This window comes from Octopus sinensis, linkage group LG15 (assembly GCF_006345805.1).
Source record: "Octopus sinensis linkage group LG15, ASM634580v1, whole genome shotgun sequence".
Taxonomy (NCBI): domain Eukaryota; kingdom Metazoa; phylum Mollusca; class Cephalopoda; order Octopoda; family Octopodidae; genus Octopus; species Octopus sinensis.
In genome coordinates, this window is record NC_043011.1 from 20568692 (window position 1) to 20583691 (window position 15000).

A 15000-nucleotide genomic window follows, 5' to 3' on the forward strand; every position below is an offset into this window, starting at 1 on the left:
TATTTGGATCACAGCAGATTCATTAGATCAGAAAAATAGTATCTTCTCAAGGAATATTGATTTCTAACATAGCTATCAGACTTTAAATATACCATGGACCATTCCTAGCTGAAAACATATTTCAGACACGCAATGGACTCATCCTGACTGATATATCCTAGTTACATATAAAGTCAAACTACTCTGTGGTAATAAACTTTTCCAAAAGAAGTTAGCATAGGCGTTGGAGTGGCTGTGTGGTAAGTAGCTTGTTTACCAACCACATAGTTCCGGGTTCAGTCCCACTGCATGGCACCTTGGGTAAGTGTCTTCTACTATAACCTCGGGGCGACCAAAGCCTTGTGAGTGGATTTGGTAGACGGAAACTGAAAGAAGCCCATCGTATATATGTATATATATATATGCATGGGTGTGTTTGTGTGTCTGTGTTTGTCCCCCTAGCATTGCTTGACAACCGATGCTGGTGTGTTTATGTCCCCGTTACTTAGCGGTTCGGCAAAAGAGACCGATAGAATAAGTACTGGGCTTACAAAAGAATAAGTCCCGGGGTCGAGTTGCTCGATTAAAAAAGGCGGTGCTCCAGCATGGCCCAGTCAAATGACTGAAACAAGTAAAAGAGTAAAGAGTATATTACTGGTACTTATTTTTATTGATCTCTGAATGATGATAGATAAAATCAAGCATTCATCATCTTCATCATCATCATCATTGTTTAAAATTTCATTACTCTATTTATTTTGAGATGCTCTATGTTTCTTTCAATTAATTTTAATATAACGAAGAATTTATTAAAATAACTTAGTTAACATTTACCTAGTGTTAGGAACATAAATTGTGACTAAGGTTTGGTGGAAGATTTTAATTCAAAACTTATGAAAACAAGACATTTGTACTACAGAGCCAGAGCCGGTTTCAGCCGGGTTGGTAATGAAAGGGTTAATGCTCATTTTTCATGCTGGCTTGGGTTGGATGGTTTGATAGGAGCTGCAGCAGGTTCCAATTGTCTGTTTGTGGAGGCGCATGGCCTAGTGGTTAAAGCAGCGGACTTTTGGTTGAGGGATCATGGGTTCGAATCTCAGATCGGGCAATGTGTGTTTATGAGCGAAACACCTAAGCTCCACGTGGCTCCAGCAGAAGGTAATGGCAAACTTCTGCTGATTCTTTCGCCACAACTTTCTCTCACTCTTTCCTCCTGATCTTGCAGCTCACCTGCGATGGACCGGCGTCCCGTCCAGGTGGGGAACCTATATGCCAAGGAAACTGGGAAACCGGCCCTTGTGAGCCAGGCATGGCTCGAGAAGGAACAAACAACAACAACAATTGTCTGTTTTGGCATAGTTTCTCCAGCTGGATGTCCTTCCTTATACTAATCACTATACAGAGTGTGCCAAGTGCATTTTATGTGCCACTGGCACAAATGCACTTATGCCGGTGCCACTATGGTGTTTGAATTCTGAACTTAGAGTATTAAATGCTGAAACCAGACACCATAAACTTTTGTCTTTGATACTCTATCAATTCTTTTATTCACACATGCAACCAATCACACCTTGCATAATCGATACTGATAATCACAATCACACATGCACACACATCACTGACACACATATACATACACAAGTATGAATATACAAGCTCTGATCAATAAGTATCCGGACTGTTGCCATAGTGACAAAGGTAAAGCACGCAAAGTGAAGCTACTTGGCACAGATTGACCTTGAACTCTGCTGTGTATGTGCATTAAGTTTTAATATTCTAGCACACTTCTACTGTTTACAACTGTACTTGGAAGGAAGGTGTGTAGCTTGTGATCATCGCATTGACCATGACAGAGAAAACTGAGCAGAGAATCTGCATCAAATTTCGCCAAAAGCTTAGCGATACCTACTCAGAAGCCTATGCAAAACTGCCCCAGCAGCACATACTCTATGCTACAGCTGGAACATTTTTGACCATAGGCCCACTTGACCAGCATACAGAATAGACTGGACAGTTGATACAAAACCACTGTCATCATTGGCATTATCGTTGTCACTGCCATCGCTGCCACCGCTGCCACCACCATCGCCAGCACCATCACCATCACCGTCATCATTGTCATCGTCGTTGTAGTTCAGCCCCTGGTCAGCACTGATAGACTGAACTTACAATGTAAGACAGTCCTGGGTTGACTGTCACATGACATTATCCAATGTGTCTTTCCCATTATTATAAGATGATTAATGTGACTTGAGAAAGATTTGGTTCATATTTCTAGTATGATGATCAACCATACAGACTCTTCCACCTTGGTTCAACCAAACCTTTTGCTGGTATTGTTTAGTCCAAGGTCAATTCTCATAGAGAAGTCCTATAGTCAAAGGCATTCTAGCCATGCCAAAAGATATGAAGAACTTCCTTATCTAATATATCTTCCCATATTTAATGCAGTAAAATGAAATTTGAGGGATCTGTATCAACTATTATTAGCACCTCCAGTAATCATACTGTAATTTGAGGGAAGTGTGACTGCTATTTCTAACAAGCCAATGACCATGCAGAAGATCCCTTTACAGTTCATAGAACTATTTTGCTATCGGTTAACCCCAGGTTAACTCTGATGGAACAGATCTATAATCAAAAACATTCCAAATGTGACCATCCTGTCATTTTTATTTTCAGTTGTAATACATCTAAAACTACATTATCCAACATCCTTGCATTTTTAAAGTAGTATGGTTGATTTGAAGCTTTCTTTCTAGCTCTAAAAATCCTTTGATATTATTATTTAGCCCCAAGTCTGTTCTTAAAGAAAGACTTATGATCAAGGTATTCCAGCCATGATCACTGCACACCATACGAGAAACACCAAATTGTATTAGGAAACCCTGCATGCAGGAGTAAATCATATACAGCTCAGGTGAGATGAGGAGTCTATATCCCTGAATTGCATTTTGGCAATTAACTGACTACATACTTTTAAGTCTGAAATTTTCAGTCAATATGCTACAACACACTTATGTGCAGGTGTATGGTGAATTTTTTTTTTTTTTTTTCAAATTATGAGGATATTTAAAACAAATAACTCAAGTGCACGTGATGATGAATATGATAATAGTGATGAGGATGAAGACAATACTGGTGGTGATGGCAGCAGCAGCAGCAGAGGGGGTGGTGGTGGTGGCAGCGTCAGCGTTGGCAGTGGTGGTAGCGGTGGCGGCGGCGGCAGTGGTGGTGGTGGTGGTGGTGGCAGTGGTGGTGGTGACAGTGGTGGTGGTGGTGGTGGTGGTGGTGGTGGTGGTGGAGGTTGCGGCAGTGGCGACGGCGGTGGTGACGGTGGAGGTGGTTGTGATGGTGGTGGCAGTGGCAGTGATGGTGGTGGTGGTGGTGGTGGTGGTGGTGGTGGTGGTGGTGGTGGTGGTGGTGGTGGTGAAGACAGCAATTGTTAGGCTGCTCTATTTATGCAAATCATAGCTGTAAGCCAGTACACTGACCTTGATTTGATTATCAATTAAGGAAATACTACTTTAACGAGATTACATGATTAGACTTGGATTATCTCACTTTCCTTTGACACATACCCATAAATCTTTTGTGTTCAATTAGTTGATAAATCAGACTACAGCTAGTCTGTTTATGTCTGTTTGTGTGTGTGTGTGTGTAGGTGTGTGTGTCTGTCTGTCTGTCTGTCTGTCTGTTTGTCTGTCTGTATATCATGTGAGAGCCAATGACCGAAAATGTCCTACCTGTGACCATCTAATTGTTTTTTAAGCATAATGTATTTAAAATTATCAATGTGCTCCTTTTTCTTCCCAATATGGCCTTTCTTCTTTCATATGGTTGTGTTTGATTTGAGAGAGGTTTGACTGCCTTTTCTAGCAGGTTGAAAATAATCCAAGTAGAAAACCCTCCTTTTGACATGTGGTATGGACATTTGATGAACTTGCAGTGATGGGTTCTAACGACAGAGAAAGACTAAAGGTGTGGAGAGATCAAATCTTAATGATAAGACTTACGAATTAAACTGATGTTCAATCAAGACAAATGGTGATTTTTTTCCCACAGTCATGGCTAATCTAGTTGGGACAGAGTAAAACACAACAATAACAAGTCCATGAGTCCATACTAGTGCAGATGTCACTGATTTACAAGTCAATTGATTGTTTTTGTGAAAAGCCAATCCTTGTGTTTACCTGTGTTGCACTTTACCTGTATTATAAATACAGGTAAGGATGACTCATAACACATCCAAAGGATTACACTTGACTCATTTCTCACTTCCCATCGTATATTATCAACATTCAATTCCCATGCTCCATTAACCATATTGTATCCGGTTATAGTACATCTTGTACATTCAATACCCATAACTAACTACCATGTTTTGAATTTCATACACCTTAAGGCAGTGGTTATCAAAGAGTGCACCAAACGGATTTGTGCAGCACAAGGAATATCTCGTTAACTCATGAATTTAAAAAATTATGATTAAAAGCTTTAAAAAACTATACTAACACCTGAGTGTATTGAAAACTGTGTTATTCATAATAGGTACTGGCATGGCTGTGTGGTTAAGAAGATCACTTTGCAACTTACAGTTTTGGGTTCAGTCCCACTGCGTGGCTAATTGTCTTCTATTGTAGCCCACAAAAGTCAAGAAATTAAAAAATTCTGATTTATGATGAAATCTGGAATCTGAAGTAACTGACCCCAGGTCATCTGCATAAGTTAAAATCATTACATACAGTTTAGCCTATTTTTAATATATAGAGAGGATCTTCATTGTTGATATTGTTGTTGTCATTGTTGATGTCATCATCATCACCATCGTCATTGTTGTTGTCACTGCCACTGCTGCCACCACCGTCACCAGCACCATCACCATCATCATCGTCATCATCGTTGTTGTTCAGCCCCTGGTCAGCACTGATAGACTGAACTTGTGATGTAAGACAGTCCAGGGTTAACTGTCACATGACATTATCCGATGTGTTGTTCCCATTATTATAAGAGGATTAATATGACTTGAAAAAGATTTGCTTCATATTTCTAGTATGATGATCAACCATACAGACTCTTCCACCTTGATTCAACCAAACCTTTTGCTGGTATTGTTTAGCCCAAGGTCAATTCTCATAGAGAAGTCCTATAGTCAAAGGCATTCTAGCCATGACCACATTGCCATTCTAGCCATGCCAGAAGATACGAAGAACTTCATTGTCTAATATATCTTACCATTTTTAATGCAGTAAAATGAAATTTGAGGGATCTGTAGCAACTACTATTAGCACTCCAGTAATTATACTGTGATTTGAGGTGTGACTGCTATTTCTAACAGAGCCAATGACCATGCAGAAGATCCTTTTACAGTTCATGGAACTTTTTTGCTATCGGTTAACCCCAGGTTAACTCTGATGGAACAGATCTATAATCAAAAACATTCCAAATGTGACCATCCTGTCATTTTTATTTTCAGTTGTAATATATCTAAAACTACATTATCCAACATCCTTCCATTTTTAAAGTAGTATGGTTGATTTCAAGCTTTTTCTCTGGCTCAAAAAATCCTTTGATATTATTATTTGGCCCCAAGTCTGTTTTTAAAGAAAGACTTATGATCAAGGCATTCCAGCCATGATCACCCTGCCATAAATAAATTGTCCAATGTATCTGTGCATTTCTAAGATCGTAAGGTGTAATTTGAGGAAGATGTAACTACTGTTCCTAGCAGGTCCAATGGCCATGCAGAGGTTCTCTCACTCAAAATACTCTGTTATCATTGATAAAACCCTTGGTCAGTTTTGATGGACAGACCTAAGAACAAATATGTTCTAACTATAATCATCCCATATGTCCTTTTATTTTAAAAATAATTTTGGGTAGCCATGTATCTCTTCTATGGCAAGACATCTCTCCTTGTCCTTCTATCATACCTTAGCCTTCAACACCTGGTATAAAGCTACTTTTATCTCTCTCTCAGATGCACCCCCACTTAGCTGAGGGGGGTTTTCTTTGTTTCCTTTCTTTAGTTTGTCTTGTAAGTAGTTGGCAGCCTCACCAGTGCCAGTGTCACAAAAAAAATGATATCCTATTTCTTTACAACCCACAAGGGGCTAAACACAGAGGGGACAAACAAGGACAGACAAACAGATTAAGTTGATTACATCGACCCCAGTGTGTAACTGGTACTTATTTAATTGACCCTGAAAGGATGAAAGGCAAAGTCGACCTCGGCGGAATTTGAACACAGAACGTAGCGGCAGACAAAATACCGCTTACATTTCGCCCAGCATGCTAACATTTCTGCAAGCTTTGTCAAAAAAAAAATAATGGTATCCAATACACACTACAAAGTAGTTGACGTTAGAAACCATACCAAATCTTATATTGGGACCTGAAGCAGATGTGCAGCCTGTCAGATCCTGCCAAACCATCCAACCCACTTTACCATGGAAATCAGACATTAAACAATAACGATGATGGTAATTATGATAGTGATAGTGATGTTGGTGATGATGATGACAACAACAACAACACGATGATAATGATACAATGACAATGACAACAAAGATACAACAATGTCACAACAACAACAATAAAGACAATGGCATTGATGATGACAACAACAACGATGGTGACAAGAGTGTGAATTGTGAGAAATGGGATTGCAAGTTCTATCCTGGACAACAACTAGTCAGAAACTCTTTGATATGAGGATTACTTTGTGGCCAAAAGAAATAACAACTCCTTGACTTTTATGCCTTCTACTCTTTTACTCTTTTACTCCTTTACTTGTTTCAGTCATTTGACTGTGGCCATGCTGGAGCGCTGCCTTTTTTTAGTTGAGCAAATCGACCCCAGGACTTATTCTTTGTAAGCCTAGTACTTATTCTATCGGTCTCTTTTGCCAAACCACTAAGTTACAGGGGACGTAAACACACCAGCATTGGTTGTCAAGCGATGTCGGGGGGGGGGACAAACACAGACACACAAACATACACACACACACACACACACATATATCATCATCATCATCGTTTAACATCCGTTTTCCATGCTAGCATGGGTTGGACAGTTCGACCAAGGTCTGGGAAGCCAGGAGGCTGCACCAGGCACCAGTCTGATCTGGCAGTGTTTCTACAGCCGGATGCCCTTCCTAACGCCAACCACTCCATGAGTGTAGTGGGTGCTTTTTACGTGCCACCGGCACAGGAGCCAGAGGAGATTGGCAAACGGCCACGATCAGTTGGTGCTTTTACGTGTCACCGACAGGCTTCTTTCAGTTTCCATCTTTCAAATCCAGTCACAAGGCTATAGCAGAAGACACTTGCCCAAGGTGCCACACAGTGGGACTGAACCCAGAACCATGTGGTTGGTAAGCAAGTTACTTACCACACAGCCACTCCTCCTTCTGTTCACATATTGTTCATATCTCTTACTACAACCATCACAGACACAAAACAAATCCCTTGGAAACTATAAACTACATCTCATTAGCTAGTCATAGTTACCTTGACTACCAGCTACACCTGTATGCACATCACATCTGAATTCTAGGTTCATTGTCAATCTGCCAGGGATCCTACTGCATCTGTTGACCCCAATAGTAGCTTATTTATTTGGAACAAGGTAAATAATTATGGTTTTAAGTTTTGGCACAAGGTCAGCTATTTCTTAGGGAAAGAAGATTAATTAATTACATTGACCCCACCCAGAATGCAACTGGTTCTTATTTTATCATCCCAGTAAGGATGGAGGGTAAAGTTGACTTTAAAAGAAAGAAAGAAAGAAAGAAAGGAAGGAAGGAAGGAAGGAAAGAAAGAAAGATGGATGGATGGATGAACAGGCAGATAGATAGACAGATAGATAGATGGATGGATAGATAGACAGAAAGAAAGGAAGGAAGGAAGGAAGAAAGGAAGGAAGAAAGAAAGGAAGAAAGAGAGAAAGGAAGGAAGGAAGAAAGAAGGAAGAGAGAAAGAAAGGAAGGAAGAAAGAAAGGAAGAAAGGAAGGAAGGAAGGAAGGAAGGAAGGAAGGAAGGAAGAAAGAAAGAAAGAAAGAAAGAAAGAAGGAAGGAAGAAGAAGAAAGAAAGAAAGGAAGGAAGGAAGAAAGAAAGAAAGAAAGAAAGAAAGAAAGAAAGAAGGATGGATGGATGGACAGGCAGACAGATAGATAGACAGACAGATAGATGTATGTGAATAATTTATTGTGTGTGCATGTGTATACCAACAGCCAGCCAGTCAGACAGACAAACGCTTAAAGTAATAATAACACTTCAGATAATCCGGTGTTGTTAATAACATCACTTAGACACAATGAATTCTGAGAATATTGCGAACCATATTTCATGAGTTCAGTTCCTACCCTCTGTTCTGTCAAGAGAGATCTTTGGGCAATACACATTCCTTTTGCTTTACTATTTTTGAAAATTTTCTCAAAACAAAATATATGAATTCTTCACACTCACCACACCCAAAGCTGTTGACTTTGTTGTTGTTGGTGTTGCTGTTGTTGCTATTGTGGTTATTGTTTAGCTATGAGTCAGCCCTAACTGAACAAACTTATTGTTAAAGACATTCCAGTATTGACCATCAAAAAAATTTTTTTTTGTCTTGAACATAGTATACCTTAAACTTCAAATATCTAATGCACTGTTTCCCAAACTTACACTTTTACTTTTGAGGAACCCTTGAAAAACATTTTGTCCCATCGGAAACCCCTACACAAAAATCATTACATATATATAGAGAATTATATACTCTTTACTCTTTTACTTGCTTCAGTCATTTGACTGTGGCCATGCTGGAGCACCGCCTTTAGTCAAGCAAATCGACCCCAGGACTTATTCTTTGGAAGCCTAGTACTTATTCCATCGGTCTCTCTTTTGCCGAACCGCTAAGTTACGGGGACGTAAACACACCAGCATCGGTTGTCAAGTGATGTTGGGAGACAAACGCAGACACACAAACACACACACACACACATATATATATATATATACATATATACAACGGGCTTCTTTCAGTTTCCGTCTACCAAATCCACTCACGAGGCTTTGGTCGGCCCGAGGCTATAGTAGAAGACACTTGCCCAAGGTGCCACGCAGTGGGACTGAACCCGGGACCATGTGGTTGGTAAGCAAACTACTTACCACACAGCCACTCCTACACCTATATATGTAGCATTAACCCTTTAGTGTTCGCATTATTCTGACAAAATTAATCCTTTTTTATCCACATTGTTTTGAACTAATTATCTTGTAGCGATGAGATTTTGATGAGGTACCTGTAATTTTTAAAACAATATTGTAGGGTTGGTGTGAGAGACCAGATCTAGCTAGTTTGACCATGAAACAGGCAGAATACTTTCAGCCGGATATGGCTGGTTTAAATGCTAAAGGGTTAAGCATGAAAATGACTCAAAAAGGCTTTTGTATTAGCACATTTATCTCTAGTTCTCAAAGAACCTCAGGTAAACTATCACAAACCCTTAAGTTCTTGGAAACATTGGTAAGGAAACTTTAATCTAATTCATTCTCTCCTTTCCCTTCCTTCTTTTGCGGGATGATAGGATATGATTTGAAGGAGAATTAACTCTTATTTGTAACAAATCAAGCAGCCAAATTACAAGTTCCATGATGATCATATTAACAAAAATGGCAGAGGAATTGTAAATTGAGAAATCAAAGAATTTTCAAAATACTTACATTTACTTCTAGTCTTTGGAGTTTCAGGTAATTTGCGTGGCCGTCGAGGTGTCTTTGGTTCATTGCTGTTACCAGATGTGTTCTGGGGCCATTCTTTGTGATTAACATTGTTTACTGTTTTTGCAGGAAGTACTGACTAAAATGGAACAAGAAAATAACAAAATAAACAAAATTTGTTAATGTTTCTTGGTACTTCTAACAATTCAGTTTAAAAAAATGATTTAAGAGAAATGCATGAATATATAAATAAAATAGATAGATAGATAGATAGATAGATAGATAGATAGATAGACAGGCAGAGAGGCAGGTAGGCAAACAGATAGATAGAAGTGTGTGTGTATATATATCCTCATGTTTTGAGTTCTATTTTTCCTTGTTTGCACCACCAAACTTATATATGTGTGTGTATATATATATATATATATATATATATATATATATATATATTATATATATAACAGGAAGGTTTACGAAAATAAACAAAAGACGAAGGCAGGTGGAGTACAAACATACATATATATGTGTAAGAGTCAACAACTATTGAAAAGGTTGCAAGACACAACAAACATTTTCGAAAATAAATAAGATAATCAGTGGAAATCAAACTGCTTAGTGTGTCAAATAATAAGGTACTAAAAGAGAATGACTCTCCCCAGACACAATAATATATGTGTGTACATATAAATATATATATATATGTACACACATATAATATTACCTATCTATCTATAATTATATATATTCTTTTATTCTTTTACTTGTTTCAGTCATTTGACTGTGGCATTCTGGAGTACCGCTGTTAGTTGAACAAATCGACCCCAGGACTTATTCTCTGTAAGCCTAATACTTATTCTATTGGTTTCTTTTTCCGAACCGCTAAGTTACGGGGGAGGTGAACACACCAACATCGGTTGTCAAGGGATGGTGGGGAGACAAAAACAGACACACACACACACGCATATATATATGGACGGGCTTCTTTCAGTTTCCATCTACCAAATCCACTCACAAGGCTTTGGTCGACCCAAGGCTATAGCAGAAGACACTTGCCCAAGGTGCCACGCAGTGGGACTGAACCTGGAGCCATGTGGTTGGTAAGCAAGCTACTTACCACAGAGCCACTCCTGTGCCTATATATATATACACACACGTATATATATATGTGTATGTATGTATATATATATTGTAGTCATCACCAATGCCAGTGTCGTATAACTAGCACCTGTGCCAGTGGTACATAAAAACCACCCTTCGAGTGTTGGCCAAAATGCCGTGCTTGAGAAGACCCATGAACCTAAGTGAAATTATAGTTGTGCTCAATGCTAGTGTCACATAACTGGCACCCTTCAAACGTTGGGCCTCATGGAGGCAGTGACAAGTGACCAAGACCATTGGCAATATACCATGCTTGAGAAGACCTGTTAAGCCAAGTGAGATCATAGTTGTGGCCAATGCCAGTGTTACATAACTGGCACCCATGCCAGTGGCACATAAAAAGCACCCACTGCAATCTTGGAGTTGTTGGCATTAGGAAGGGCATCCAGCTATAGAAACCATGCCAAATCAAATGCTAGCATGGAAAATGGACATTAAATTATATATAGAAAATGCTAAAATAATTTTATAAAAAACATTTCAGTACCGGTTTCAGTCATTGAGAATTTTTCAACTGTAAGTATGGAAAACAATTAAATTTTAGAAAAATTAAAAGAAAAGTTTTTTAAAAGAATATTTGCATGGTATTCAAATACAAGGGGCATTTTCCTTGTTTCTGCCTTCTCTGTCTCTATTGTTTACTCTAGTGGGTAGGGAAGAAGAAGAAGAAGAGAAGAAGAAGAAGAAGAAGAAGAAGAGAAGAAGAAGAAGAAAAAGAAGAAGAAGAAGAAGAAGAAGAAGAAGAAGGGGGAGAAGGAGGAGGGGATGGGGAGGAGGAGGAGGAGGAGGAGAATGCCATGATAGTAGTATGTTAAATGGTCAAGTGCCCTGAAAGTGACCTGTTGTGGATGGTAGTAGTGATTGAATTATTGAGACATCTCTTTTGAATGTTTTGTTTATAAAATTTGCATAGGTGTTATTCTAAACAGCAATAATGGTAAAGTTAGGAAGGAGGTGGCGGAGAGGAAGAAGACAAAGAAGGAGAAAGAGAAGGGAGAATAAGAAGGAATGTAGGTAGTATGATAGTAGTAGGATGTTAAATGGTCAAGTGACCTAAAAGTGACTCGTTATGGAGTATAGCAGTGATTGGAACTGTTTTTTAATGAATTCTTGGGAATCTCTTGGGTGTATCATTTTTAATATAACATAAACACCATTACTATGTACACATACACACATGTACAGACATATGTACACACACATACATATGTATATATATCATCATCATCATTATCATCATTTAATGTCTGCCTTCCATGCTGGCATGAGTGGGTCAGTTTGGCAGGAGCTAGCCAGGCAGAAGCCTGCACCAGACTTCTGCAACTGTTTTGGCAGGTTTTTTCCAAATGGATGCCCTTCCTAACATCGACCACACAGCAGAGTGGGCTTAATGCTTTTTACGTGGGACAAGCGCAGGTGAGGTCAGTTTTGGCAAGCTTTTTACATCTGAATGTCCTATATATATATATATATATATATATGACTGTATGCAACAAAAATCTCCATAAATTATATATATCTATATATATTTTTGTGCGTATGTGTATCTATATATATATATATTTATATACATTTGTGTGTGTGTGTGTATCTATCTATCTATCTTTATTATATATACATATATATATATATATATATATATATATATAACAGAATTGAGATCTTAAAACCAAGGTGCCACTTGAAAAAATTGGTGTTGGTGCTGGTCCCACTTAAATAGCACTGGTGATAGTGCTACATAAAAATCACCCAGTACACTCTGTGAAGTAGTTGGCATTAGGAAGGGCATCCAGCTGTAGAAACCCAGCCAAAACAGACTATGGAATTTTGATGGTGCACCTACTCTTACCAGTTACTCTCAAGCTGTTCAATGCATGCCAGCATGGAAAACAGACATTAGATGATGATGATGATGATGACATATTGTGAGATTCTTTCAGTTTTCCATGTACCAAATCCACTCACAAGGTTTTTGGCTGCCTTGGGGCGGCTATAGCAGAATACACTTGCCAGATGTCACACAGGGGACCGAACCTGGAAGCACATAGTTGGGAAGCAAATTTCCAGCCTACACTCTCATATCTGTGCCTATTGTGTATCCAATAGATTTTATCTGTGAAAACATTTAGCAGGTTGATTCATCTATTATTAATACAATTCTTTGTCAACTATAAAAAAATTCAATTATTACTTTATTTTTTAGTGTCATGTGAATACTACTATTTCTTCAGCTAAATCTGGATCTACAGGCAACTTACAGACTTGGATAATTAATGTGATTCAGCATACGATAAGTGCAGTTATATAAATTTAAAATTACACATGATAAAGACCATGGCTCAATATAGATACATACATACATGCAAACATACAAACATGCAAGCAGGCATACATACATTCAAGCATACATACATACATACATACATACATACAATAAACAATGCACATGTGAATAGATTGTACACTTTGCTTATGTATGTATATGTATGTATTTTTATGTGTATATATGTATATGGATGTGAGACCTGAACACTAAAGAAAGCTGACCAGAAGAGAATTAATGCATTCAAGCTTTGGTGTTGGAGAAGACTTTTGCGGATTCCATGGACAGTGAGGCTCACCAATGGAGAAGTTCTTAAGCAGATAAGGCCGAAAATGTTGCAAGAAGCTGGGATCACCAAGCGTAGATTGGCATATTTCGGTCATATTATGTGGAGAGAATCCCTGGAGAAGGACATCATATATATGCTGCACGTATTATTTAATTTAGACAAATAAACAATAAACAAATATCCAATTATACATATATATATATGATTGGTCGGCCCAGGGCTATAGCAGAAGACACTTGCCCAAGATGCCACGCAGTGGGACTGAACCCGGAATCATGTGGTTGGTTAGCAATTTCTACAGCTGAGTGAAATGGAGCAATGTGAAATAAAGTGTCTTGCTCAAAAACACAACCTCACGATCGTAAGCTCAATGCTCTAACCACTGAGCCATGCACTTTCATCCCTGTATTATAGACAGCAATTATGAGATTAATACTATTTCTTCTATGAAGGGCAGTGGATTGGCAGAAGTATACATGCATTGAATGAAATGCCTTGTGTTGTATGTTCTATGTCCAAATCACACTAAGGCCACCTTTGCCTTTTATTATTCTTGGGTTGACAAAATAAAGCACAAGTCTGATATAATTACACGGTGTAACATGATTTTCATCTTTCAGTAGAGACAATGAAAAATGGCTAACATTTCCTTCAAATTTTGCTTTTGTTACATTTATTCAAACCCCAAAGAATCCCTCTGGACACATGGTTATGATGCTCCCCCACTACTCCAGCTCATCATCAGAGATGCACATATTGTCAGCCACTAAAGGACATGCTCAAGTGGTTAAAGTCAAGCAACTGACAAGCAAATCTGTGATATTTAGTAGAATATTTGTTATAATGATATTTCTGTTCTGGCAATTTAGCATTAAATCTGTCTGAAATGTAATGGAAAATAGCTCAGTTTTAAAACATTGATGTCCGGGTCACAAAAGTTTGAAGGGAATAGTAGTCATTTCCTTTGGTTTCAAGATAGAAGCAAACAAGAAATAATACCAAAGACAAAAAAACAATTAAAATGTTGTTACACAGGAGTGGCTGTGTGGTAAGTAGCTTGCTTACCAACCACATGGTTCCAGGTTCATTTCCACTGCATAGCAACTTGGGCAAGTGTCTTTTACTATAGCCTCGGGCCGACAAAAGCCTTGTGAGTGGATTTGGTAGACAGAAACTGAAAGAAGCCCATCGTATATATATATATGTATCTGTTTATATATGTTTGTGCGTCTGTGTTTGCCCCCCAATGCTGGTGTGTTTGCGTCCCTGTAACTTAGCGGTTCGGCAAAAGAGACCGATAGAATAAGTACTAGGCTTGTAAAGAATAACTCCTGGCATTGATTTGCTCAACTAATGGCGGTGCTCCAGCATGGCCGCAGTCAAATGACTGAAACATGTAAAAGAGTATTATCGGTTCACTTCGACCAAATTCTGACCTCATGCCTATTTAGGAAGTTATCATTTACTTCTACTGTGTTATTGACTGTCACTTTGGCCAGTTTCTTAGTTGCTGAAGATGAGGTTAATGCTCAAAATATTAAAGGCC

The 15000-nt window shown here is 38.6% G+C and overlaps 1 protein-coding gene across 3 annotated transcripts in view; it reads right to left on the reverse strand.

Annotated features, from left to right (window-relative positions):
• The window catches only part of LOC115219830 (C-Jun-amino-terminal kinase-interacting protein 2), a 119807-nt gene that overhangs the window by 35013 nt on the left and 69794 nt on the right, over positions 1-15000 (reverse strand). For all 3 annotated transcript variants that reach the window (XM_036509519.1, XM_036509518.1, XM_036509517.1), the window contains one exon: positions 9688-9823. In XM_036509519.1, the coding sequence (XP_036365412.1) occupies positions 9688-9823 (136 nt within the window). The remainder of the gene's footprint in view (positions 1-9687; positions 9824-15000) is intronic.